At 38.4% G+C, this 27,997-nt stretch overlaps 1 protein-coding gene across 1 annotated transcript; it reads left to right on the plus strand.

Annotated features, from left to right (window-relative positions):
- Positions 1-4,240: 4,240 nt before the first annotated feature.
- On the plus strand, positions 4,241-27,165 carry DCAF4 (DDB1 and CUL4 associated factor 4). Its single transcript, XM_044664922.1, has 14 exons — positions 4,241-4,535; positions 6,869-6,971; positions 9,030-9,127; positions 9,983-10,140; positions 10,762-10,844; positions 14,129-14,231; positions 15,940-16,083; positions 17,250-17,299; positions 20,670-20,749; positions 22,418-22,516; positions 22,626-22,723; positions 23,834-24,010; positions 24,748-24,862; positions 26,159-27,165. The coding sequence occupies exons 2-14, from the start codon at positions 6,871-6,873 to the stop codon at positions 26,350-26,352; spliced, it is 1,500 nt and encodes a 499-aa protein (XP_044520857.1). The 5' UTR covers positions 4,241-4,535; positions 6,869-6,870; the 3' UTR covers positions 26,353-27,165.
- The last annotated feature ends 832 nt before the right edge of the window (positions 27,166-27,997 follow it).

Raw genomic sequence — 27,997 nt, forward strand, 5'->3', positions numbered from 1 at the left:
GAATGAACAATCATGAGGGATTAAATAAGAATAAACTGCTTACATTCTAATATGGAGAAATGATACATGTATCCCCTCTGATTTCTATCATCAACAGGGGATCAAAGAGTTTAATTAGCCAGGACCTAGGAGTAAGTCCATTGTCTTGAAGATCTTAAGAGAAGGGGAAGATGAATACAATGGGGGAAAGGGAAAGAAAATAATGTGAAGGAAAATTGTACCATATAATCAGGGAGTACAATTTGGTATTGTGAAAATAGAATTATCTTCCTTTTGGTTTTTTGTTTGTTTTTTATTTAATCAGTTAGGAATGTGAAGATACTTTAGCATTAATTGGCATAGATATTAGAGTAGTTTGCCATTCCCTTCTCTAGATCAGCTCCTAGCTCCATACAATAAAAATAAACTCTAGTGCTTCCCTATTACCTCCAAGATCAAATATATCTTCTGTTGGGCTTTTAAACCCTTTCATGGGGCAGCTAGGTGGCAGAATGGACAGAGAACCAGGCCTGGAGTCAGGAGGACCTTAGTTCAAATCTGCCTCAGACATGTCCTGTGTGGGGCATGTCACTTCATCCCAATTGCCTTGCTCTTACAGCTTTTCTGCCTTGGAATCAATACTTCATATTGACTCTAAGACAGAAGGTTAAGGGTTTAAAAATTTTTTAAATTTTTAAATCTAGACAGGATAAATTAGGGGTAATCTCAGAGCAAAGATGCTAAGATTGATGTAAAAAGAAAAGTCTCCAGGTGACTCAGTGGATAGAAAGTCAGGCCTAGAGATGGGAGGTCCTAGGTTCAAATCTGATCTCAGACACTTCCTAGTCACTTAACCCTGTTTGCCTAGTCCTTGCTGCTCTTCTGTCTTAAAATTGTTGAAGACAGAAAGTAAGGGTTAAAAATTTTAAAAAGTAAAGTATCTAGGCAAAGTCCTATCTCTACTAACATCTTCCTTTTTCTAACAACTAATTCTGATGTAGAGGTGACCCTGGGTCTTCAGACACTTTGATATTAAGGCATGAGTTCTAGTAAGTCTTTTGAAATTGCAACAGTTTTGAGTGAAAGACTGACAATATCTGTTGTTTGACAATCAATCTAGCTATGTTTGAAGATCTTGTCATTAAAATTTTCATCCAATCTCTTTGCTCCTCCAGTGATGATTTTTTTGGAGGGGGCAGGGGGAAAACATAATAACTCATGAATATGTCTATTAAGGCATAGAAGAGACTATGGGGTACAGATAGTACTGACACAGATGAAATAATGGCACAGTAGAGAGGGTGCTGAACCTGGAATCAGGAAAACTTGTTTGACTTTATTGTCAGCTACGTGAACCTGAGCAAGTCATTTAACCTGTCTGCCTCAGTTTCCTCATCTCTAAAATGAAGATAATAAAAAGCCATCCACCTCCCTAGGGCTGTTGTAAGGATAAAGTGAGATATTTGTAGAACTCTTTGCAAACCTTAAAGCCCTATATAAATGCTAGCTATTTTAATTATTAACGGAGATTTTGGAGATTGTGTGATCCCTATTTCCCTGGGGTTCCATTTATTTCATCTGTAAAATGAAGAGGTTGGACTAGCTGACCTTTAAAGTCCTTCCCTACTCTAACTTTATGATCTTTGGGAATTTTTAACTGTATTCAAGGCTCAACCCTAAGTGCCTGATCCCCTGAGTGGCCGGCATTCCTTACTCCCAAGACCAAATTCCTTTTGTATGTGCTTCACAGATATTTTATATTTATTGATCTATGTACATGCTGTATGCTCTCAGTAGAATAGTTAATAAAGGCTTATTGAATTGAAATTTTAAGTACCATTAAAGCCTTTTTGACATAAAATAAATAGTATTTATATAACAAAGTGTTTTTCCAAATGTTTTAGTACACTACTTGTCACATAGTAGGTACTTAATAAATGTTTATTGATTGATTGATGTAACTAATTAGATCCTCACAACAACCCTGTTTGAGTGGGTGCTATTGTTATCACCATTTTATAGAGGAGAAATTAGGCATGAGGGGATTAAGTGACTTAAGAGGTTGTGAGCTAGTATCTCAAGCAGAATTTGAACTCAGGTCTTTGTGACTTCAAGTCCCAGACTTTATGACATTGTGCCACCTAACACTTAAATATGCCTCATTTCACGTTTTACAAAAATTAAGTACTTGTATAGAGCTCTTTGTATAGAGGTTCCTTTTAACTCTAAATCCTATAATTTCATATCTCAAAGAAAGGCTAGATGGGAAAATTGAAGTGCAAAGAGGTCATGAAATGATTTGATCCAGACCACACAGCAAGTTTAGAGCACCAATCAACAACATTGAATGTTGGCTCTTCAAGCAATCCTCAAATAATTCAACCAGTAAATTATAGACTATGACTGGTAGAAGAGAGAAAAAGAGAACTCAGGCATGTTAATTAATCCCTCTATTAGGAGTTTCTTGATCCCTCTATTGAGGTCCTATAATTTATTTTTTAATATTTTCATAACTTTATTCCCATGTGTTTGGTTTCCTTTGTAATCCAATGTATTTTATTTTATGCATTTAAAAGCATTATTCTGAGATGGGAGATAGGTTTCACCAGATTGCCAAAGGAGTCCCAGACACAAAAAAAGTTAAGACTCCTTGCTCCAAATTCTCCTTTCTAAATACATTTAAATGAGAACATCAGAAAGTGACTTACCTGGACCAAAGCATCTTAGATCCCTTAAAAAAAAAAAATTTATGGGGCAGCTGGGTAGCCCAGTGGATTGAGAGTCAGGCCTAGAGACTGGAGGTCCTAGGTTCAAATCCGACCTCAGACACTTCCCAGCTGTGTGACCCTGGGCAAGTCACTTGACCCCCATTGCCTACCCTTACAACTCTTCCACCAAGGAGCCAATACACAGAAGTTAAGGGTTTAAAAAAACAAAAACAAAAAATTCCTCCTAGGAGTTAAGATTTCATGTTCTGTCCTCAGCTTTCATAAGGTATCTAGTTTCAAAAGTGTCCACTTAATTAGCATTTCTGTAAATATGCGGTTAAACATAAACAGAATAGCTTTGAATATTCAAGTGTTGGGTTTATTATATACTTAAAGGAAAAGCATGTAGGAGGTAGAGATTTGTGTGCAAACTACTTTGCCTGTTCAACTTGGCATATGCTCATTTTATTTTGGGCATACTGAGTTTAGAACTTTTTTTTTTAACCTAGTTAATTTAACAGTATATAGTCCAGTGACGGGCAAATGTTTTAAAGAAGGGGCCAAAGGAAAGGAAATGCTCATCTGTCATATCAGTCTGTTTCTTAGGCAACTCTTTCTAAATTTCATTGTATTCTATCCTACTCATTGTATTTGTCAGATTAGGAATAATGTCGCATAGCTGGAGAGAAATTTCAGGGGGCCCGCTTCTGGCCTGTGGGCATAGTTCGCCCATCACTGCTATAGTCCATAGATCTGCCACACAAACTGCCTTTTAGAATCCAGGGTTAGGTCAAAGTCAGTATCTCCAGACCAGTTTCTATGCTTTTTTTAGGATCTATCAGTGAGAAAGAGGAAACCCAGGGGGCAAGGTAGAGGACTTCTTCTCTTATCAGGGTTCAATGAAAAACTCCGCCTCGCTCTTTATCCATTTAAAAATTTTTTTAAATACAACCCAAGAGTTGTATCATACAACTTTTAATTAATTTTGAGGTACCTTAGATATTTAATGCCTGCAATGCAGAGCCGGGGGAGGGAGGGGGGGGCGAGTCCCCAGGTCACCGTGCAACATGCAGCCACATTTTTCGTTTTAATAGTTCACATACAATCCACATTTTAACTCATAAAGCCATCTCAAATCAGTTTCGGAAATAAGCCTGACGGAAAACATCCGTACATCCAGTATAAAGGGTCTTTTTTTAAAGAGGAGAGAAGAGACACATTCACCCCTCCGAAACCTGTGGAGATGAATACTCGAAAATATGCGGACCTCCCGGCTCGGCCCCGCCCCCTGTCATGTGACTGTACATCCTCTTCTCCTCCTCCCCGCCCCCCACACACTCCTACGTGTACTCAGGCCCACACCCCTTTCCTCTCCGCTTGGAACTTCCGACTCTGACTGACGGCAATAAGGACCAATGGCTAAAGCAAGCGATGCCCTATCCACGGCGAGATCTTGGGAGAGGGCGGATCCCTAGCAGAGGATTGGCTGACGCTAAGATCCGTCCCTTTTTTCCTCAGCTCCACCCCTTTCCCGTCTGCTTCCCCGCCCGAGTTTAGGGTTCTCGGGTTTTGCGGGAGGTGCTACTGCGGAATCTCTGGTGGGTTCGCGGGAGCTGGCGATTCTCGTCCCCAAAGCCCACCTCTGTTCACCCTGGACTAACAGCTGCTTCCCCGTCTCGCTGAGCTTCTGACGGGAGGAGAAGAAAGAGAGGGGAGTTGCGGGGGGAAGGGAAGACCAGAAAGTCAAATCTGGGAAAAGGGGGGCGGAGCACGTGGTACAAATTCCCGCGTGGGACGAGCGGGGGTGAACACGTGGAAGGGGAGCCCAGGTTGGGAGTGGTGAAGCAGGTAAGTCGGCGGAGGTGTCCCTCGGAGCTTGGAGACGGTGTTAATAAAGTTTAGGAGGCGCTCAGCGCCGTGAATCCAAACTTTTTTAGCCATGTATTTCCTTTCCCTTGCTAAGTCGCTTCCTGCTGGAGGAGGCTCCCCACCCCTGGCCCAGCGCCCACGCCCAGCAGTCGGTGGCCGGAACAGCCTTGAGCCTGAGCCGAGACTGTCAAGAGAAGGAGGACTTTGATGGAGGCAGCCTGGCAGAGAGGGCGGGGTCGAGACGTTCTTACTTAACCCTTTACTTGGGAGATTTCAGGAACAGAACCAGGGGAAATAGGTTCAGGTTTGTAAAAGAAAAAAAAAAAAAGGCAGTTCAAGTTCAAAACCAGCGCAGATGAAGTTAGTCTGCTGTTTTCCTATTTAGGCAGCAAGGCTTGCCTAGAATGAGCTTGGCTGGGCGCTTGCTGGTCTTCAGCCACCCTGACGTCATTTTGCTGACCCATCACCACTACCTCCTCACCCGTAATTCCTCGATTTGACTATATTTATAAGGAGTTCTTTATAAAATGGACACTAAAGGGAAACTGCCTAGGCTTACAAACAAAATAAAAAACTTCTTATTCATCGTTCTTTTAGGTCTTCCAGTGCCTAGCATATAAGAAACCTAATAGTTGTTGCTTTTCCTACTGCTTAGAGCTGTTGTAAACCTTAAGGTGTTCTATCAGTATGGCTTTGGAATATATTCATGTATTCTCTGGCATGGTCATATAAATGAATTTGAACGAGTCAGATTTATTTAACTCAATCTCAGATTTGTCATCTACTAAATGGAAATCATATTTGTAAATTGTCTACCTACTACAAAGGTTGTTAGAAAGCTCATATAATGTTAAGTAAAGTGCTTTCCAGCCTTAGAGCTCTATGTGAATGTCTATCAAAAAAGAGAATGTATTAGTGCTTTTTAAACTTCAATATTGTTAGCCAGTGTTTATGGAATACCAAAGCCTTTTCAAATTCTGGAGTGTCCCTCCTTCCTGAGCTTTTAGACTATGGGCATGTGATAGTGTGACCTGATAAACACATTGTGGTTAATCCACATGTGTGCAATTAACTGAATTTTCTTGAGAGAGCCCCTAAAATCATACTCTTGTGCATGATTTTTTCCCCCATGTCCACCGCTTGGTCAAGATTCTTGTTGGAGGGTCCTGGGGTTGGTTGTGTTCTAATTTTTATTAATTCTGGATGATGTTGGCAAGTTTCCATATTCTCAGAGACTTAATTCAAATCTGATCTCAGACACTTAACTGGCCCTTTGCTCTTAGGCAAGTCATTTAAAACCCTGTTTGCCTCAGTTTCCTTATCTGGAAATGAATTGGAGAAGGAAATGACAAACCACTCTAGTATCTTTGCCAAGAAAATCCCAAATGTGGTCATGAAGAGACAGACATGGCTAAACAACTGGCTTAGTTATATATTATATATACACACACACACTGTAAGTACATGTTATGGTTCTTGAACACTAGAGACTTATAAACTTGGCTTTACAAAGAAGCAGCTAGCTGGTTCAGTGCATAGAGAGCCAGGCCTGGAAATGGAAGGTCCTGGGTTCAAAATTAGCCTTAGACACTTACTAACTGTGTGACCCTGGCCAAGCCACTTAGCCCATTCTGCCTAGCTCTTACTGTTTTTTTGCCATAGAACCAATACATACTATTGATTCTAAGTTGGAAGATAAGGGGTTTTGTTTTCAGAAGAAGCAGCAGCAGTGTGGTACAGTGGGAAGGGCTGCTGCAACCCTGGGCAAGTCACTTCAACTTTGTGGGCGTCAGTTACCTCAGCTTTAGAATGAGGTTTTGATTTAGTGACTCTAATGTCCCCCTCCAACTTGAAATCCATGATCTCTTGTGAAAAGAAAGTGAAGAAGGCCTGAAGTATGTTGGATAAACTCTTTGGTGAACTTATGGAGGACTTAGAGGAGAATGATAAGCAAGCCTGGATGTGCATCACTGAAGGGAATATCCATATCAGTAAGATCTCAAATCCATTGAAGTATTAGGATATCCCAGCATAGTACTGTGTACATTGCAGGCATTTAAATGTACTTATGGGGAAAACAGTCCACTTTTTTTTAATAGTCATAACAGCTAGTGCTTTGAGGCCTTCAAGTTGCTCTTAAGGTTAATTCATATGATCATGGATTATCTTTTTTTAAACTCTTCTGTTTTAAAATTGATACTAAATATAGGTTCCAAGGCAGAAGAGTAGAAAAGGCAAGGCAGTTGGGGTTAAGTGACTTTTACAGATGACCTTGATCCTTTATTCCTACTTTGCTATGTTTCTTTGGACAGAAATGAAGAAGAGAGGCTCATACAGCAAGGACAGATATGGAAGAAGTGGTCATTGGCAGAGCAATGCCTGTCGCTGGAACAGAAGGCGTAGTTCTAATGAAAGGCAAGTGTAATGATGGGAGTCTACCTTTGTCCTATGTCTAATTTCAGCCTCAGCTATGGTGGTAGCCTCCTTTATTTTCAATCAGAACATGATTTTTTTATGCTGTAGCTATTTGTCTACAAGAAGTTAAAAATAAAGGTGACACCTACTGCCTTCAAAGAATTTTCTCTGCTTAGAAGTATTTGTTATTTTATAGCCAAAGGTACAATCCTCAGAGAACCTAATTTTATCCATTCAGCAAAGTTTTGAGAAAGGCGGCAAGATCTTTATATTGCTCTATATATTAGTATAATATATATATATAATATATATGTGTCATATATATTATATATATAATATATATTATAGGGCAAATAAATAGAGAAAAATAAATCTCCATGAATTAAATGCCCAAACACATTCACATGGTTTCCACCTTCTACTCTTTGCACTCAGTACTCTGACATGAAGAAGGAATTGTTACTATAGAAGGGCTTAAAGTTTGTTTAGCTGAAAGTATGCTTAAAGTCACCACTTTGTTCAGATACAGATGGTCCTGGGTCCTGTATGTCAATGAACATGTCAGTCATAAAGCAATAAAGGCAAACTTCCCAACACTTACCTTTGAAAGATTCTAAAGGGAACAATCATATCAATTTCAGATCTTTCCCACCCACCAGACCTCCTTTTCTTGGAAGAATCAGGTCTTTAACAAAAGAGATGGTAAGAATACATGTTAAGTATCGGCCCCACCAAAGCATATCTCCAACCATAATAGACATATCCACAGACAGTTACTGTAATAATGTAATATAGCCCCCAAATCAGTCCTATAGTGAAAATAAAAACCATGACAGTAACACTTGTATAGAAAAATTAATCTGTATTACTTAATGTAGTAACGTGAATTTCCTCAGGAGAAAGATCTTCCCACACAATAGTTTCATTTGGCTACATCAAGTTCATGTAAGAATATGGCCATAACTAAATTTCAGGAGGGCATTGTGAAGCCTAATAAACCAACAGATATCTTTTGGGGTGCAAAAGGGCAAAGGTAAACAGTCACTGGAAAGAGAGATGTATACCTTTTTGCTCATCACAAAACAAGTTGAAAAATTTTGAAACTAGTTATTTCTCCTATATTTGTCCAGACTCCCAAGACTTAAAGGGGGAAAAGTCTTCATTCCCTTCCCCTCATTATTGCTAGGAGTAGGGGCAATTTTTTAATGTACTTGATATTTATAATGAAATTAAACATGATTCTTAAGTAAGATCTTTTGTTTTATCATTTCATAAACTCAGAATTTTACATCTGGAGAGATTATCTAGTAGTCCTACATCTTTAATTTACAGATGAAAAATCTGGGGCCCAGACTGGAAGATGAATTGACTTTTTATAACTAGAACCTTCAGCCTTCTAATACATTCCATTGCTCATTTCCCTATACCATGCTGCCTTTTTGCCTTTTGTAACAAAAGTAGAATGGATGGTTCTTTGGATTAAAGCAACTTTTAACTTAGAAAGCAGCACATTTTCATTCTGACTCTGGCCCTGAAGCAAATGTCTTCATTTCTGAGCCTCAGTTTCCCTATCGATGGAATAGAATTTTTATAGATGAAATAGAATAACCAAGAAAAGCTTGGTAAATCTAGGCCAAAGAAGACAAAGACTAGAATTTGTGTGGTATGGAATTATTGCTTTTGTAACAAATGAGAACTGCTACAACATTATTAGTGTAATACCTTTCTATGATGTACTAGTGTACTTTGCAACTGGAAAATTTCAAATGACTTATTGATATTTGGAGGTAAAAATGGAAATTATTCTGAAAACAAACATCCTCTAAAAAATCAAGATGAGCAAAAACATTGCCTAGCTATTTTGAAATATATGCCATGAGAAAATTCTGCAACTTAAGCCTTCTGTAAGAAAATGGGCAAAATAACCAACAAGTTGGTGTTAATTAAGCTGTTTCTCCTGTAGGTGGGGAGGTTTGGGAACACTAGATAAGCTAATGAAAGCCCTTTGCAGCAAATAAGCATGACTTTCCAAATTATCATAATTGCTTGTGTTAACAGATACAGAGCAGAGATATCTCACAGTCCTCAAAGTTCTGACAGCAATACTAGAACCTTTTCATCAGCTTCTAGCTCAAATGAGAGCTCTTCAGTGCCAGGTAAGGGAGTCACAGAATGCCATTTATGACCTTTATTGAATCCTTTCCTTGCAAAAAATAATTTGAACAAAAATCCCATGTATTCAACTTATTTTTTTCATTTTCAGGTTACACTCTCTTCTTAGCTAGAATGGGGGCGGGGGAGAGGGGTGGCAGGCAAATTTGTAGGCTCATTTGGCTCAGGACTTAGGAAATCAGTAAGAATAAATGGAATAGGGACAGCTGGGTAGCTCAGTGGATTGAGAGGCCTAGAGACGGCAGGTCCTAGGTTCAAATCCGGCCTCAGACACTTCCCAGCTGTGTGACCCTGGGCAAGTCACTTGACCCCCATTGCCCACCCTTACCACTCTTCCACCAAGGAGCCAAAACACAGAAGTTAAGGGTTTAAAAAAAAACTTTAAAAAAAAAAAAGAATAAATGGAATATAAGCAAGGCCCAAAAGGCCTAGGTGGGTTTAATTAACTTTCTTTTCTTTCTCCTTTAAATTTTTTTTCTTTTTTTCACAGTGAAATCATCAGCAGACACAAATATATATGTTAAGATAAAAAAAGATGATTATATATGAATCCATGATTCTCTACCAACTTTGCTTTTGTAAACACATTAAATTTAACAAGGAAGTATTAAAATTGCTATTTGCTTCCCTTTAGTACTTCATTTTGTTTTCTTCTTTATTTTTTAAAGTTTTATTGATGGGTTTTACCTACTTTCAATCTAATGATCAGTATGCAACCCTATTTTCTTCTATCCTAGAAAAGATGAGCATAAAAGTGTGTGATCTAAAGGCATTGTGCTCTTTACTAAGTCAGTCAGTTTGTCCTGTTAAAATTAAAATTTCATTTCATATGGTTAAAGAACTCCCAGGATTTTACTTTGATCCTGAAAAGAACCGTTACTTCCGATTGCTTCCTGGGCATAACAACTGCAACCCCCTCACCAGGGAGATTATTCAGCACAAGGAGATGGAGAGCAAAAGATTGAAGCTTTTAGAGGAAGAGGATATGCTAAAAAAGGTGGGTACTAACCAGAGGTACAAAATTGAGTCTTTTAATTATCATGATTTTTTTTTATAATATACATGCACACAAATAAGTATCCCTCATTGCTGAAAAATGACTTACCCCAATGCCTTCTCACCTAATGGATTTCTTTTAGGATGGTCTTACTCTAGGAGATGCCTTTGAGGCTTACCCTCTTGAGTTGTAATCTAGGGGAAAGACAAGACATTTTCAATTATCTCTTTGTAAAGTTTAAGCTATAATTGCATTATTTGACCCACAAGAGTCTGTCCATTCCCACTCCAAACAAACCTGTAACGTGTGTGTGTGGTGAGAGGAGCACTGAGCAGAGTGGGAAGACTAGAATTCACCTCTTGGGCCTACCCTAACTAGCTATATGGTCCTTAAGCAATTTATGTAACTTCTTTGGGCTCTCAGTTTTCTCATGTATAAAATGAGGAGTTGTACTGATGTTCTCTAAAGCCTGAGCCTTCTGATAATCAAAGAATTTATGGTAATGAACTTTCTCATGTTGAAAAACTGATTTCTTACTAAGGATGAAAATCATTTCCCTTCACCTCTATACTAGATAAAATTTCATCAAATTCTCTCTATCTTTTTTTGTTTTTTACTTAGAAAACTACTCGAATTGGATTGAATCCATTACCCTTGTTATACAAGAGGCAGTTGGGTTTGCTCTACTCTACCAATTATTGCCGGTAAGACATTACGTCTGGGATGTTTCTTCTGTTTCCTTTAATGGCAGAAAGGTTAAACCACGTGATCTCTGAGGTTCTTTCCAATATCACTGCTTCAAAACCAGTGATAACTGTGTGAGTATCCTTCACAAGTGCCTTCACTTTTAGCCACTTAAGTCAGTCCCAAAGGAGTTATTTCTTTTCTGGGGAGTGAAGAAGACTCTTACATGAGGGGAGTGAGAAGATAAGAGAGTACAGAGAAATTAAACATGGATAAAAAAATGGAAATATTTTATTTTGGGGTTCCAAACTATGTATTACTATTAAATAATTTATGTACTGATAAAATCATTTACATTTTAGTGAAATTGGTGGGTCCTAGAACTATATTACTGTGAATTCTTTCTTCCTTCTCTCTCTTCTTATTCTTAGCCAGTTAGCACTATTAAAAATAAATTTATCTTTCTAGAAGTGTGCTACATTAGAAAGATGCTTTAGAATAAGGGTATTTTCAATACCCATTTCAGCCTTTGTGCATGGTAGAATGAGGAAATGTACCTGTTTGAGATGCTTTACTAGTCTCTCTACCTCTAATTCAATTAAACAAATACAAGATACCCCAAAAGTCTTAATGCAGTTTCAAACTACTTTAGCTGAAAACTTTAGGACATTTTCCTTAATAAATACCGTTTTTGTGCAAGGTACTCCAAGGCACTGGGGAGATGAAGATTTACCCTAGCCAGAGGTCTTATTCTCAAAAAACTTACATTCCAATCTGGGTCAAGGATATGTGTTCAAATCACATTTTTCCTAATAGCATAGTTCTAAGTACAAATTGGAAGAATAGTGTGCTATGAGAAAATTGCATGGGTATTAATCCCTTTCAAATTGAAGAGATGAAAGATATTCTTATTAGCCATGGTAGGCTTTTTAAAAATCCTACAACAGTTATGCCAATTGAAATTTTGTATAAATAAAAGTTTGTATGATAGTCCCTTAGGTTATTAACTTTTGAGTAGTGATATAAGGAGAAATTTCTCAACCCCAAATTTTAGAGTCTTGTTCGTAATTGGGTTTTTTGTTTTGTTTTGTTTTGTTTTGTTTTGTTTTAATTCTGTAACTGGTGAACAAGTTAAAAATAGCCAGGTCTGGTGTGGCAGAAAGAACTCTGAATTAAGGGTAGGAAGAAGCTAGTTCAGTCTTTGGCCCAAGGTTTTGTACTTAGCCATCTTCTCTTCTCTTTCTATGCTTTCTCAGTCACCTTATCACACAGTTACAATATCTATGAAGATAACTTTCAATCGTCCATATCCAGAAATTAGCTCCTATGTTCCCAAGCCCTCCATCTCTAGCTGCCTACAGGACATTTCAGACTGAATGTCTTTTAAGTGTCTCAAACTCAACATGTTCTAGATAGAGCTCATCTTTTCCCCTCACATCCATCGTTTCCAGGGTATTGCTATCCTCCTGAACCTAGATCCTCAGCCTTGGCATCATCCACACCACCTCCCTTTGACAGCACATTCTCCCTGCCTCCCATAGGTGTCCTCTTCACTTATGTGCACACAGTTCTAATTCAGGCCATCTTATTACCTCTCCCTGGACAATTCCAGTAGCTTCCTGATTTTTCTCCCTTCCTCAAGACTATCCTCCACAGGGGCAGTTGGGTAGCTCAGTGGATGGAGAGCCAGGCCTGGAGATGGGAGGTCCTAGGTTCAAATCCGGCCTCAGACACTTCCCAGCTGTGTGACCCTGGGCAAGTCACTTGACCCCCATTGCCTACCCTTACCACTCTTCTGGCTTGGAGTCAATACACAGTATTGACTCCAAGACAGAAAGTAAGGGTTTAAAAAAACAATATCCTCCACATAGATACCAGAGTCCTCTTCCTAAACTAAAGATCTGCCCATGTCTTTTCCTTACTTAGTAAATTCCGGTGGCTCCCTTTTGACTTTTCTTTGGTATTTAAAACCCATTGCCCCTAGTTCTAACCTACTTTCGACATTGCCTCTCACATTGTTCCCATCCATCACTATTCTTCATTCACTGCCTTTTTGCACAAGCTATTCCTCATACCTAAAATGCACTTCCTTTTTTCCTCTCTTTTGTCTCTTAAAATCCTAAAATTTCAATGTTCTGCTGAAGCATAACCTTCCACAGAGAGCCCTTAATGTTGTCCACATGGCATTGTATCTGTTTTGTATACAGTTACATGTTTGTGTGTTGTCCCCTCCAAAAGGTTGTAGGCTTAAGCAGCTTGCCCGGGTTCCTTTTGTCCTTTATCACTAGTACCTGGCAGTGTTTGTCTGACACAAAGTAGGAGTTTAATAAGGGCTTGGTGGTGGTTGTTTTTTTTGTTGTTTGTTTGTTTTTTAACTCTCCTTGACCTTCTGGCAAGTTGCTTCACCACACTAGAAGTCAGTTTCTGAGGTATCTTCCAGCTCTGCTCCTTGATCTTACCTCTTGCTCCCTCTCTCCTCGTCACCTGTTGAATTCTATTCATCCATTAAGGCCCAGTTGAGCCACTGCTTCCGTTATACAATAGAAAGGCTACACAGCCTTCCTGGATCTCTCCTGATCTACAGTGGCTTTCCTGCTCAAACTCCACATTGCCCTACAACTGTTAAATGAACTCACTACTATAAGTAGTTGTGTTTATGTTTTATCCCTTTACTAGAAAGTTTTCCATGAAGGTAGGTTCACTTAAAGAGGTGAGAGAAGAGACCCAGCTTTTCCTAATCAAGCTTTGTGATTCAGATCCCCCAATATCCTGAATAATAAAGGGCTCAAAGAAGGAGATATAAGGAGTAATAAGGATAATTTTGTTGGTGTAAATGCGCTTGCTTTAGCTTGAAGCAAGTAAGTTTGTTTCTGGGCAAAGCAAATCACCTAATCACAGAGATCAGAGAGGGAGATTTTAATTTGAATGGGGAAGAGTATCTTGAAGGTTTTAAGTATACAGAAGGCAGTACCAGGGCTAGGATTCAGAGCTCTTAGAGGTCTTTTCTTTGTATCCAAATGCTTTTTAATATATTCAATTTTTTTTCTCCAACTTTGGAAAGTTAAACGTTCTTATCTCCCCAGTGCCTAAGCCCCATGCTATATAAAGGGAAGTTGCTTAAATATCTTTTGAATAGAAACAACTAAAGCCAAGTTACTTTGAATCTTGCCTTCAGAGTTAATCTTGAAGAACAGTATGGGAAGGGACAAATTATAGAGATTTTTCTCATATTCTAACTCCCACATCCTGATTTTCTTCACTGCTTAGTCATTACTATCCCCTCCTCCCTGTTTGCCCCTTACAGACTAGTCCATGAGTTACGTGTAAACTGCATGCAGAGAAAGAAGGTGAAAATTCAGAGCCCTGATTCCTCTGTTGTTGGAACAGATCACTTTAAACTGATAGTGGTGAGTTGGAGATGTTTAAGGATAAGGATTAGCTCTGCCAGGACAGCCTTTATTTGTTTTTCATGATTTCTTGGGGTGGTCTATGAACTAGACATGATATATTGGTTTTTAACTTTGACTTCAAACTGCCACAGAAGTGGGTGGCTTTTTATTGATTATTCTTATTGTTGTTATTTTAAGCACTTCCTATATGTAAAATGGTAGGTGCTGTCCTGGCAGGGTAAATTGTACTGTGACCATGAACCCACATGTCTTTTCTGCTCCATCAGTTTGCATTAGAACCCCTGGCCTGCCTAAACAGCTAAACATAGCATTTTTTTTTCTTCAAAGTATTTTGTTCTTCAATTGAATGGTAAACTGGTTAATTATGTGCCCTTTTCCAAGATAAAAGTGGCCAAATTTGAAATTTGTGTGCATTGAGAACCAAGAAATTCTAGATAATGTAACTTGAATGATCTGTTATACACAAAGGGTTCCATTTTCTGAAGTATACCTATTCCTATTCCATTTACCTTTTAGAAAGAATCCTTATTCCTGTGATTTGAGACCATTTCTTATACTATCCCTAAAAAGAATGTAGTCTTTTGGTACTACATCATTCTGAAGACTATTGAAAGAACACCTGTGAGGAGAGTAAAAAGTACTTGTTTAAAAGACCTAATTCATGGGTATAACAAGTTACAGATATTTATAAAGTGGAGCCATCCTATTCTAGTGACCCCTTTCCTTCCTTTTTGCCAAAGAATAGCAGTGGAGAGGATAGGCTTGGATGATTAAGGAGAGCTCTTCTAGTGGGAGGGATGGACTTGAGTATGAAAATAACCCTTTGGGATCAATGCCCGTTCTCTCATAGGGTATTTAATACAATGGAGGATTTTATAACTTTGTTGAAAGATGATGCATCTAGGAAAACTAGCATTGGGACAAGAGCAAAGCCTGTCAAAAAGACTATTGTAGTTGTGTGGTTATTATTGGGGGGAGGAAACATGAATTATTCCCAGTCTTGCTCCTAGTACATTAGGATCTTAACTAAAATCCAGGATACCCTTTCTGGGAATCTGCAATAAACCAGGATGGGTATAGTAGAGAAAAGAGATCTCTACTGCTTGCCATGTGTATTAGCCAGATTTCTCTACCTTGACAAACTTGCTTAGCAGAATTCTAATTCGAAAGGTTCCTTGGTGACTTTTCATCATAAATACTGATAATTCTGTAGATCCTACCTTTCTTTCAACTCAGCAACAGGCAAGAAGTTGCAAGAAGTTAGACATGGCCATTTGTCACCAGAGTTCACGTTTTTCAGATTAGATTCCAACTACTAGAAATCATCCTTCCTAAGGCACACTTTTCATAGAACCTGAAGCAGTTGTACCAGTATCTAGACCAGTTCTGATTCTGATATTGACCTCAGTTTTCCCTAGCAGCACTACCTCCAATAAATATTTCCTTTGTGGGATAGCCTTACTTTCCATTCTAAATTGTTGAATTGTTAGATTAGGCAGTTGTCAACATTGCCCCAAAGATGGCTGCATTTGAGGTTGACAAGAGGAGAGTCCAAGTGATTTTTGTGCTTAGGGTTAGCTGACAATATTGCCAGTGGAAAAAAATACGGGGGCAGTGGACCAGAGATAGATGAGCCATTGCTCAGATATGATCCCTGCAGCTGACCCTGACATACTTTGAAGTAGCATGTGGTTTGCTTTGACAGGCTGACACTGCCCGGGAAAGGGTATTCACAGTTAATGATGTGGAACATGGAGGCTGCAAATATGGCATCATCAACCTTAGTGGTTTAGGAACCCAGGCTCTCACTGTGGAGATGTATGACAACCTCTACTTTACCAATCGCAAGGTAGGTCATTGATTTCTCCATTACCAGCTATATAGCCTTTCCTTTGCCTTTACTCCTAGTAATTCCATATCTCACTTTGGATTTAAATGAATGGTTCCTTGCATTCAGAAGGGCTAAGAATTATTTGGGGTGGAAGGGAAAGTGCAGGACTCATTTGTCTAATTTTTTTTCCCAAAGGACTGAAATCTTGACTAACTGCATTGTAGAAAAGCAGCTTCCATGGTTGGTGGGTTAGGGAGAGAAAATGGCTGCTTTCTCAGGTGGATATAAGGCAGTTTTTCCCAAACTGGGTTTAAGAGCCATGGGGGAGAAGAGAGAGGAAAAGGGATGTCTTTCAAGAGTGTATCTCAGAGTTATAGAACTCTGAAGTGAGGGACAGAGACAAACCATTTGCAGTAGAAGAATGAGCCTTCCCCCCCTTCTATGATTTCAGTAAGGCTGAGATAGAAAGCTGAGCTTCAAAACTTCCAGCCATATAGCTCACTGAGTACCATCATTAAAACAATGGAGACACACACACACACACTCTCTCTCTCTCTCTCTCTCTCTCTCTCTCTCTCTCTCTCGTTTGGGAATCATTTGAAGTGATGTGATATATATATATATATATATATATATATATAAAATACTTGAAGTAAAATAAGATGGCAGCTAATACAATCCCTAGAATATGTTCTAAATATTTGGTGGTGATTATTATTACCCATTTAAAGCTGAAGAATTATGTATGGCTGAAAAGCTACCCTGATCATCTCCCTCTTAATGGTAAAGTGGGGGGGAGGGGCTGCTTTGCTTATGTTTACTGAGGAAAGGGGGCAAATGATTTTATTCTCTAGACCCTATGACCATCAGTCCAACACTGAGTTCACAAGTAAAAGCTGGAAGTGGGATCAGCAGCCATATTCATGAATAACTATTGAGAGTACCATATTCTTTGGTTTCAACGGAACATAAAAGCTACATAGAGCTTGAGAATTCATCTCTTGACTGGTAGTTAAGTTATTAAGCCTTTCCCTTGTTATAAAGCCACATGGCTAAACATCTTAGAGGAAGATGACTGTAACATGTCCCTGTTTCTGAGACTTTAGGAAAATATCCCTTTATTTTAAGTTAGAAAGAAATAGTTATAACTGATTTTTCCTTCTTGCCATGTGCTTCCTTACCAGGTAAATTCTGTATGCTGGGCCTCTCTGACTCATCCAGATTCTCATGTTTTGTATCCTTCAGCAAGTGAAGGAGTATGGGTAGCAGGCTGTCCTTTGTCATGAACACAGAATATCTGTAAGGATGTTGGTGCCTAAATAAGAGGCTGAATGGAGGAGTTTAAGCCACTACACAAATATCCCACCTCTTAGGAGAGAAAGGTGCATCTAAATAGAACTCTGAGTAAGAGAATTCTCATGGAGTATAAGAAAGAGAAAGCAAGCTTACTATAGGTACCATTCCCCAGGAATGATTTGTGCCTTGAGAAAATAAGTATAAATATTCAAGAGTGCTTTTAAAAAAATAGTTTAAAATAAAGTCACTAGAAGCATCAAAGTCTTCAAAAACAACAAATGATTAACATTGAAAATATCCAAAAGGGCTAATCTTGATGTGGAACATTTATTTTTCCTTTATTGTAATGAGATAGTACCTCATCACAATAATTCTGCATAATCTTTAGCTTCCTTTAAGTCAACTCCCTTGGGGCAGCTGGGTAGCTCAGTGAATTGAGAGCCAGGCCTAGAGATAGGAGGTCCTAGGTTCAAATTTGGTCTCATACACTTCTTAACTGTGTGACCCTGGACAAGTCACTTAACCCCCATTGCCTAGCTCTTACTGCTCTTCTGCCTTGGAACCAATATGCAGTATTGATTCTAAGATGGAAGGTAAGGGTTTAAAAAAAAACGACAACTCCCTAAAATCTTCCTTCCCTTCCACAGCTTTTAGACCTTCCATTTTCATTACTCCCTCTCTCCAATTAAGTTTCGATTTAAGTTGGGTTCAAGACACCTCCCCTAGAACTGACTATGAAAGTGGAAGATAACCACTGTGGACAGAATTGGGAGCAGTTGTGATTCACAAAGTAAGGCTATATGTAAGAAAAACTTGCCACCAGAGCTGTCCCTCAGTAGATTTCCTTTGGAGATATTTGTTTTCTCCTCACTTGATGTCTGTATGACTACTTAGACAACTACTTGTGGTTGTTGGGGAGAAGAGTCTTGTCTTATTCTAGTACAGTTTGGACTAAATGTACCATTCCACTCATTCTCTGCTATTGTAATACTTTGATACAGTCTAGAGGCTTTTGGTATTAGGAAAAGGCTAGTCACTCTCCTAAACACCTGATTTATTTTCTTTACCTTCATATGACCAGCCAAGTGGTACCTTCCTGTTTGTACCATGACCCAGCATGGTTTTGTAGTGACTCTTCTGTGTATTTTGCTTCCTAAATGGAGGAAGCAACAGAAACCTTTGTCAAGTAGGTCTCATAGTGCTTAGAATTTTTTTTTTAATGCTTCTTTTTTTGAACAGACTAGTACATGTTGTAGATTATATCCTGAACATTCAAGAATATGGTTTGATCTGTGCCGTATCCATCATGTATTGAGTCAGGTCAGTTAATGTGTCTTTTACACAACAGAAGTGTCGCTAAAATATTTTATTAAAATAAATTTAAAACTGCTTTAAATATTAGAGAATTTAGAGAGATCCAATTAAAGTTCCCCTTTTTAAACAAAATGCAGTATGTATTTTTTAGAAAACTCATATTCTACATTAAGACTTTCTTTAAAGCAAGACCCGCCTTTATACAAGGGTGATACTTATTGTGAAATTTACCCATTCTTGTAAAAATCATATAGAAAAGAATATCTTTGCAGAACAAAAGGGAAAAAGGTTAACCCAACCTCTAGCTTTTATTTTATTTTATTTTAATTTTTTTAAACCCTTACTTTCCACCTTAGAATCACTACTATGTATTGGTTCCAAGGCAGAAGAATGGTAAAGGCTAGGCAATGGGGGTTAAGTGATTTGCCCAGGGTCACACAGCTGGGAAGTGTCTGAGGTCAGATTTAAACCCAAGACCTCCCCTCTCCAGAGCCTGGCTCTCATTCCACTGAGCTATCCAGCTGCTTCCCCTCGCCCAAACTCTAGTTTTTAAAATACTTCCTTTTTTGTGATCAGAATTAGATTAAATAGGATCAAAAAATTAATGCTAATATTCCTGCCCATCCTCTATCCCCTTACTCCTCCAATGGTTAGTCTCACTGTATCCTGGTGGTAGTTTTGGGTATACCTTTTGTTTCTACAAAATGTCATATAAAGATATCATCCTTTGTCTAAAAAAATGTCATTTCTGATATGTCTTCCTTGTTTGCCTTTTAAGTTCTTTTATAAATAGCACTGATAGTTTTGTACTTTGCAACCCAATCTTGAATCTCACCACCTCTACCTGTATCTGTGGCATACATTCTCAAGCATAGCAAATTGCAGTTATGATATTGAGCTATATGGAGGAAATGTAGCCCACAATCTTGGCTTCATGAAGATCCTGCTTTCATCAAATTATCTGTTCCAAAGGGTAAGTTATATGAAACAGAGGACAGACAAGGGTTTTCCTCCAATTTTTTTATACTCTAAATTCCAGAATAAGCAAGATTTAGATATAATTTACATCATGGCTAAAAGATATTCAGTTGCTGATTAATATTTATTTCAATCTCTCTATGAAATAAATCTTTAATGGGTTTTGACCTCATAAAACTTCTCATTTAAGGTAATATGGCATGTTATTTCTCAGTTCTTTATCATTCTGAAAGATCTTGCCTTAAAAAAATTTTTTTGGTGTTTTGTGTTTGCTAACTTTGAAGCATATATAACCATGGCAGAGGCAAAAAAAAAAAAAAATAGCAATTACTGGCTCTTATATAACCTTCATCCAAGAGAAATACAGAGTTATGTTATTTTAGGTGGTTTCTCAACCCCTTACAGTTGGTGCCATTGATTTAATTATTCAAATTATGTATCCCTAAAGCCCAAAAGAATTCACGATAAGGTTATCAACTTATATGAAACATTCTATTTTCTGTTACCTTTGGACATTTCTAATAATCTTTTGACTTTTGAGTTTATGTAAAATTGACCAACAGTGACCAACTACAATTTCAGAGGACTCATTATTTTAAAAAAAAAAAAAAAAAAAAAAAAAAAGGCTTCCTACCTATTGGTAGAAAGATGATGGACTCAATATAAATGGAAACATTTCTCTTTGGGACATGGGCAGTGCAAGAATTTGTTTTGACTATTTGTGTTGACAACAGGGATTATCTTTTTTCTCAATCAAGTGATTAAAGGGTAGTGGGTGGGAGAGAAAGAAAATCTTCATTTAGGAAAAAAAATTGAATTTTAAACAGTTGACTTTTTGTCTACTAAGCAGGAAAAGGGACACACATGTTCTTGGTCACACAACTACAGATGGCTGTGGGGAAAAGTTTGTAGGACCAGAGGCTTCATGTTCTGTTTATAAGAATACATTCACCCCCATTATTTCCCAGAAGAGATTCCTTCTCCTTTCTCCTGTTATCCTTAATGTCCTTCTTCAGACTCTGTCTCATGGGCATTGCAGAGACTCCAGGCTGTGCCAGTTTGCTTCCTGCCTCCTTATTCAGCAACACCAGGCCAGGTATAGTGTTCATTTGATTGAAGTGTGATCACATTTTAGTAGGGTTAGGAAAACACTAAACAAAATAGAGAATTATAGGACCAGTGCTCATCTACTCCGGCCCACCTCATTTTACGGATGAGGCCCAGAGATTAAGGTCATAGAGAGAGCAGCAGAGCCAAGATTCACACCCATATACTTTGATTGCAAATCTAACACTTTCCACTGTAGCACACTGGCTCACAGGAAACCTAGATTCTAATCCTGAGTGTACAGCCAAATTGCCTGTGCTTTTGATGTGTCTTAGCCTTCTTTTACCTATAGCAGGTACTTAATAAATATTTGTGGAGTTCGATTGCTATTCTTCATCTGTAAAATTAGAAGGCTGGGCCAGATAATCTTTGAGGTCCCTTCTTCTGCTTAATAAATAAAAGTTTAGGCTCTGATTTTTTTTTTTTATCACTAATTCTGTTCACACTTCTGTATTCACAGGAGCTGAGACCCACACAGTATCTCAACTTTTTCCTTGAAATTTACCCAAAGGTTAGATCTAGGAAAGGTTTAACAACAAAATCCCAGGGTCTCAGTGAGCTTAGCTTAATGCTATGACTCAAACACAGGCTGTCTAACCCCCTAGAGACAAAGCTGAAAATGTTATTGTTGTTTCTAGATATGTTAATACTAATATGTGGATTCTGAGCTATCCTAAAACTACTCCTAATAGGCTTAAAAGTTTTGGTTAAATCCTCTTCTCCTAATCTTTTTTAGTGGGAACTTCAAATTTCCAAGCTAAGATAATCTGAGTGGCCTATACAAGAAAATAAAACATAGACATATAGGCCACCTTTTTTAAAGCAGTTAAGTCTGAAAGCACTCTCGCCTCCTTCCTAGAAGTCATCATAGTAAAACTGTTTGGAAGGGTCAGCTGGATAGCTCAATGGATTGAGAGCCAGGCCTACAGATGGGAGTTCCTAGGTTCGAATCTGGCCTTCCTAGCTGTGTGACCCTGGGCAAGTCACTTAACCCCCATTGCCTAGCCCTGTAACAAAATTAATGTAGAAGGATATATATAAAAAATATTAGGGTTTAAAAAAATTTAAAAAACACACAAAAAAACCTGTTTGGGGGCTGAGAGGTAATGCAGAGGATAGAGCACCAGACCTAGAGGGAGGAAGACTTGAATTCGTATCTGGACTGACACTTATTAGTTGTTTGATCCTGGCCAAGTCACTTAAAATGGGGGTGATATTTAGTGCTTGCCTCCCAGAACTGTTAAAAGGATCAAATGAGTCAAAATCTCTAAAGCACTTAACATAATGCTCAACACATAGTAAGCACTTTATAAAATCTTAGCTATTATTATTTTGTTTTCCCAAATATCCTGTGGATTGGGGATAAACCTTTCCCACTTCCCTTCTAAGATTGTGCATTCAGAAAAATTGGTATGGTCTCTCCCCCATATGTGAACACATTTGCAGTTTCCCAATACCTAGATGCAGAAGGGCTCTGTTCCTAGGCGGAAGAAAATCTAGCACAGCATAGTTTATGAATAGTAGTTGCTATTCTCTGAAGGATGATAATATGTGATACAGGCACTGCAATGTAAAAATAAAATTCTACTAACATTTTTTAATGTCTACCTACCTAAAAAGACTCAGAGATTATTTTCCTTTTTTGTTTTTTAAACAGTAGGAGACCAGCCTGGCATGCTATGCAGCTTTAAGATCTCCACTGCCTGGTCTTGCGCATGGTGCCTGAACTCCCAGGCTAATAATTGCTTCAGTACAGGTGAGCCAATGCTGCTCCTTAGTAGATGGCTGAAGCTCTCCCAGACCTTACCTTTCACCAGTATGGATTTGTGGAAGGGTCCCAAAGATCACTTGTATGTATCCTTTAGGCTTGTCCAGGAAAGTTCTTGTAACCAATGCAGTGACTGGCCATCGGCAGACATTTGGAACTAACAGTGATGTATTGGCACAACAATTTGCCACCCAGGTTGGTTGAAATTGAAAAATACTAATCAAGTGCAGTTTGAAGCATATTTTCTTTTTTTTTTTTAGGGGGGATAATACATGTAATTCAGAAATTGGTCTTATATGATTCATATTTTTAATGGATTTTGTTTTTCTTTCCTTCTCAGGAGGTGGGATAGGGAGAAGTGAAAGAGAATTCAGAACTAAAAATTAAAGAAAAAAAGAAAAATTCTAATAAAAAGTTCAGGTGGAAAATCATGGCCCCTTATAGGGAATTCTAAAATAACTCGAGAATCAGTAGATTAACTTTGCAGAAGATGTCCAAACTTATAGAACCTGATTTACTTGTAGCATAACATCACTTTGGTTAAATATGGCTTCCAGTGAATTCTTGTTTATGGTTAAACTGAATAGGTACATAAATTATCTAGAAGCACAAATAATTGGAAGAATTTGTAAATTAAATTAGTTTCCAGGTACAAAGATTACCTAGTGGTACAAAAGATTGGAAGTACTTGCAAATGAATAACATTAAAAAAAATTTAAGCTTGTACTTTTTAAACTGAGGTCATCACTTATTGTTTTGACTATTTCAAACTTCTGTATAAAAGAAAATTACTTCATTCCTATATAGTAGAAATGTTTCTGGCAGAAAAGAGATTCCTCTGCATCTCTAGGTATCTAAAAAGTTCTTCCTCATCCCCTAGTTAGGTCCCTGTGGTATTACTAGAACCATTCTCCTGTCCAATACTTCATACCCATTGCCCTACCCTCAGGTGTTCCCTCCCCCAAGTTTCTTGCCCAAGGTTATGATAGTCAAGACCCTGTTGGAGGCAGCAGTGTTGAAAGTGGTGATGGCAGAAATGTAGTGCATAGGACCATGTCTGGATAGGAACATTTGCTCTCTTCCAATATTCTCTCATTCTCTTTGTTTCTCTCTGTCTCTCTCTCTCACACACAACCCTCTCCCTCTCTCTTTCACTCCCCTTCCCTCCCTCTCACCCTGAATTTTTGAATGTTGAAACATGGGGATTGGGTGATTAGGTGGTAAGGCAAAATGGTTGACCTGCTATCAGGCAAGAAATGTTAATGTAATGACTTTTCTCAGATCATTTCTTCCCTCTCTAAATAGGCCCCTGTGCTGTTCAATGGCTGCCGCTCTGGAGAGGTCTTTGCTATTGATTTGCGTCACCGAAGTCGTAAAGGCCAGGGCTGGAAAGCTACTCGCTTCTTCCATGACTCGGCTGTGACTTCTGTTAAAGTCCTACAAGATGAGCAGCACCTGATGGTATCAGATATGACTGGGAAGGTATAAAAAGGAAAACTGACTTTTCTCAAGTTTCTTCTGGATGATTGAGATCCAAAGGGACTCAGATAGAGGGACTTCCCTAAAAGTGAGTGCCCCACTCCAAAGGAAACAGTTGATAATAACTGACATAAAGTTTGCAAAGCACTTTCTTATGCCCCTGTGAAATAGGTATTGTAGATATTATCTCAATTTTACAGATGAGGAAACAGAAGCTGAAGTTCAGTGACTTCACCAACATCTTATATTTAACCTGTGTCTTAAGGCCCAGTCTGAATCCTGGTCAGAGGCCAGGCACAGTGGGTAGCCACTAAAAGAAAAAGGACCCCCTTATTTCCATCTTTGAATATGGTACAAACTGCTTATGAAGGGAGAAGGAGATCCATCAGAAAGCTTATTACACGGTGGGTTTTTTAGGAAGCAGAAGAGATCTAGTCAGCTGAGCTTTTGAGACCTTAGCTTTTGCTGCAATACTCCAGGTAGATGTAGGTGACCATGTTTCATAGGGTCTAATGAGAGGGTGCTGGGAGGAAGGGGAGCTTGGGGACTGGAGAGTAGGAATCAGTAGGCTCTAAAGTCTGGCACTGAATGTACCTTGCCCAATATGAATGTGACTTTTTTGTTTTACTCTCTAAAGGTAAGCTTTTGTCTGATTCGAGCTTCCAACTCTTCATTTAACTAGCATTCCTAATAAAGTGGGTAGTTCCTTATGTTTTTATCCTTGTGATCTTGATTCACAGATCAAGCTATGGGACCTGAGAGCAAATAAATGTGTGAAGCAATATGAGGGTCACAATAATGACTATGCCTACCTGCCCCTGCATATACATGAAGAAGAAGGACTTCTAATAGCAGGTATGTGAGGAAAAGATACATTTCTATACAGAGAATCAACTGAAAACAGATACACCTCCCAACTTCAAGTTATCCTGGAATGTTATAAAGAGTTTTATGATGGGAGATTCCATTCTGTTGTATTATTCTCAGTTTCCACTCAGTTAACTGTACACAACATGTCATTGATGAGGAGCCAAGGGCCATTGGTTGGAGTATATAAGTTTGACCAGCCAGAAACTGGAGTTCAGTTAGTGGACATTTGTGCAAACATAATTATATAAAATAGCTAGTTGCATGGAATAGGTAGAATAAAACTAAAATGGCAGACTTGAGTTTAGTATCTGTCTGATTCAAGAATGTCACTCATAAAGTTCTTTACTCTGCAATTCAAACCCTCCCCCCCCAAAAAAAATGCTTCTTTATATATACCCTATATACATAATTACCAAAAGATATTTTGAGAAATTTAATAACTTGCTGGACCCTGAACCCTTGCTTTAACATAATCTTCATGAATCCATATTATAAATAAAGCACATTCTTTCTGAAAAGTAAATCCTAATGGACAGGGCTTCAAGATACCTGTATAGAAAACCAAATTTGAGGCTCTAACCTCTTGTGATAACAGTAGACTTGTACTCCACTTAATCTTCCAAATGTATTTCCTCTGAAGACTTCCAAATATTGTGTATATTGCAGCATGTCCAATTTTTCTTTATTTGCCTAACAGATATAACAAATTCCTCAAGCACTGTGAGCCCTGGAAATATAAAATGAGCCTTTATATGAGACAAGGCTCCAGAGAGAATTAACTGGTTTGCAATTAGAGGCAGTGGAAAAGCAACTTAAAATTTTTCCTCAAGTCCAAGACATAAAACTGACAGCCCTCCAGATTTTGAGGAAGAACTATAAAGAATACAAAGAAGGCCAGGGAGTTGCTAGTGTAAAATTCTTTCCACCCACCCTCATACTCTGGACTTTATCCTTGTATACTTCTAAACCCTGTCCTCTTACCCAAGATATCCTTAGTCCAGAGGAAAGAGGGCAGGTCTAAGTGGCTCAAAAAGGTGTAGTAGTCATTTCCCAAGCTTCTCTAGCTCTCCAGAGCTATATGTATATTAACACTTTGAAGTATCTCACCCAATACTTATATTAAAATATTGTTTAGAAATATTTATATTTTTGTATTGTTTACCAATGTTATTTACAGTCATGGAGATTGTTGTTCATATGTACACACTAGTCCTTGAGAATCTTAAAGAAGTATACCTGCTTAGCATCTCATTATTTACCAGCACTGTTTTCCTTTTTCAGTGGGTCAGGACTGCTATACAAGGATATGGAGCCTTAGTGATACCCATCTGCTCAGAACCATCCCTTCCCCATACCCATCCTCCAATCAAGACATCCCCAGTGTGGTTTTCTCTTCCCATCTTGGGGGCCCCCGTGGAGTGCCAGGCTTGCTCTTGGCTGTTCGACAGGATCTCTACTGTTTTTCCTACAACTGAATTTGCTCTAGACTAAATAAAAAAGCACAGTAGATGCTATGCTAATGAAATAGAGCTCTGACCAAGTAGATTAAACACAAACTCATTTTAGTAGATGATCTGATAGTATTACTAATATTCCATCCCTGCTAGGATGTTTTCACTGGGTGCTTATTTTTTCTTAGCTTCTTGGGTCCAGGTTATAAGTGTATTATGTGGGAAAGCTACAGATGTATTATTTAATTCCTCTGTGGGCTCAAGGAGTGTGCAAATCCTTTTCATAAAAGGTGCCCATTTCCCTTCCCTTGGAAGATCTCATTCTGTTTTAAAAAGACTTTCCAAGCACTGAGAGATTGGTAAGAGTTGGATTTTTCCTTCTCCTGGACCAGAAAATTTTCTTTGAACCGAATGAATGTTAGAAGTTAATCTGTGCCACCATCCCAAGGATATGTATACTTGCCTTCTAAAGACAACCACTACAATATTTCTACAGAAGGTTTAAGTAAACAAGACTTGAAGAGAGCCAAAAATAGTCCTCTTATAGTCTCTAAAGAATAGGATATAGCATCTTGGGATAGGTAATAGTTTAACCTTCTTGATTTTTCAGCATATAAGTCTGGAATATTCCACTATCCTTTCATGAGCATTGGAAAGAAAAAAAAGTTTAATTGTGACTGGCTTTAAAGTTTTCTTCCTTTGTTAACTGCGCAATAAGTATAACAACATGTAGCTATTTACAGTGGTTAAAATAGACGGAAGTATTTTTAAGTCAGCAAGTTTTGTAAATGTTTTGCTAGATGAATCTACTGAAAAATAAAAATATCTTTGCCATTATGTGGTATGATAACTTTTGTTGCTTTAGCTGCTTAAACAGACTAGACTGACATCACACCTGTTAAGCTATCACTAAAATTTAATGGACATATTCTCAATGGAAGACAGATTTAACACAGGATTGTGAAATACAATTGCTCTATATGGCTTTCAGCCATTAATAAATTACTAGTTCAGGGAGGAACTAGGAATAATTTTAGTGGTGTTTGATTGAGGGTGGATAGCCCCATTTTGCTAGGCCTAAGTCCAGGTAAATGAACTTAGTCTGACCCTTCTCAACCCTCCTTCCCTAACAGCCCTTTCTTTCCATCAGTTTTTCATTTCACTATCACCACTGGCCTGCTACCCAACGCAACCTGATTGTGCACCTACACGTTAGTCTAAGTCACCCTTGATCATATTCTCCAATGTGAGGTCCTATAACTTAGTTGTTAAAGCTGGAAAGGGTTGTGAGAGAAATCACTTTTGGCCCAACAGGCAAGGGTAATGTTAAACACGTTCCCTATGAACACAAATTGCCTATGGTTTACAGTGGGAAGGAAAGCTCAGGTTTTCTGTTACCTGCCAATTTAAGTTGGGGGTGAGGAGAGAATACTTTTTTATTACTTTGTTGCTGAAACTTTCAGGGGGGTGGTTTTGGTTTGTTTTATAGGAGAGAAGGATTATATCTAGATCCCATCCAGAGTAGCCCTTAGGTCACTTCTCAAAAACCAGTCTCCTCATCCCTAAAGTAAGATTACATAGCTTCTGCAGTAAAACAAGTGACTTTGTCATGATTGTGACCAAAACCTGTGTGGGTTGGTGGCTTTTATGTTTTATCGATGCCTTTTTT

The sequence above is a fragment of the Gracilinanus agilis genome, chromosome 2 (assembly GCF_016433145.1).
Source record: "Gracilinanus agilis isolate LMUSP501 chromosome 2, AgileGrace, whole genome shotgun sequence".
NCBI lineage: Eukaryota > Metazoa > Chordata > Mammalia > Didelphimorphia > Didelphidae > Gracilinanus > Gracilinanus agilis.

Excerpts from the sequence above, each read along its gene's own strand:
- DCAF4 (XM_044664922.1), top strand. The coding sequence starts at position 6,871 with ATGAAGAAGAGAGGCTCATACAGCAAGGACAGATATGGAAGAAGTGGT. Across the intron at positions 16,084-17,249 it reads TCTACTTTACCAATCGCAAG|GTAAATTCTGTATGCTGGGC; the intron begins GTAGGTCATTGA and ends CTTCCTTACCAG. Across the intron at positions 20,750-22,417 it reads ATTCAGCAACACCAGGCCAG|TAGGAGACCAGCCTGGCATG; the intron begins GTATAGTGTTCA and ends TTTTTTAAACAG.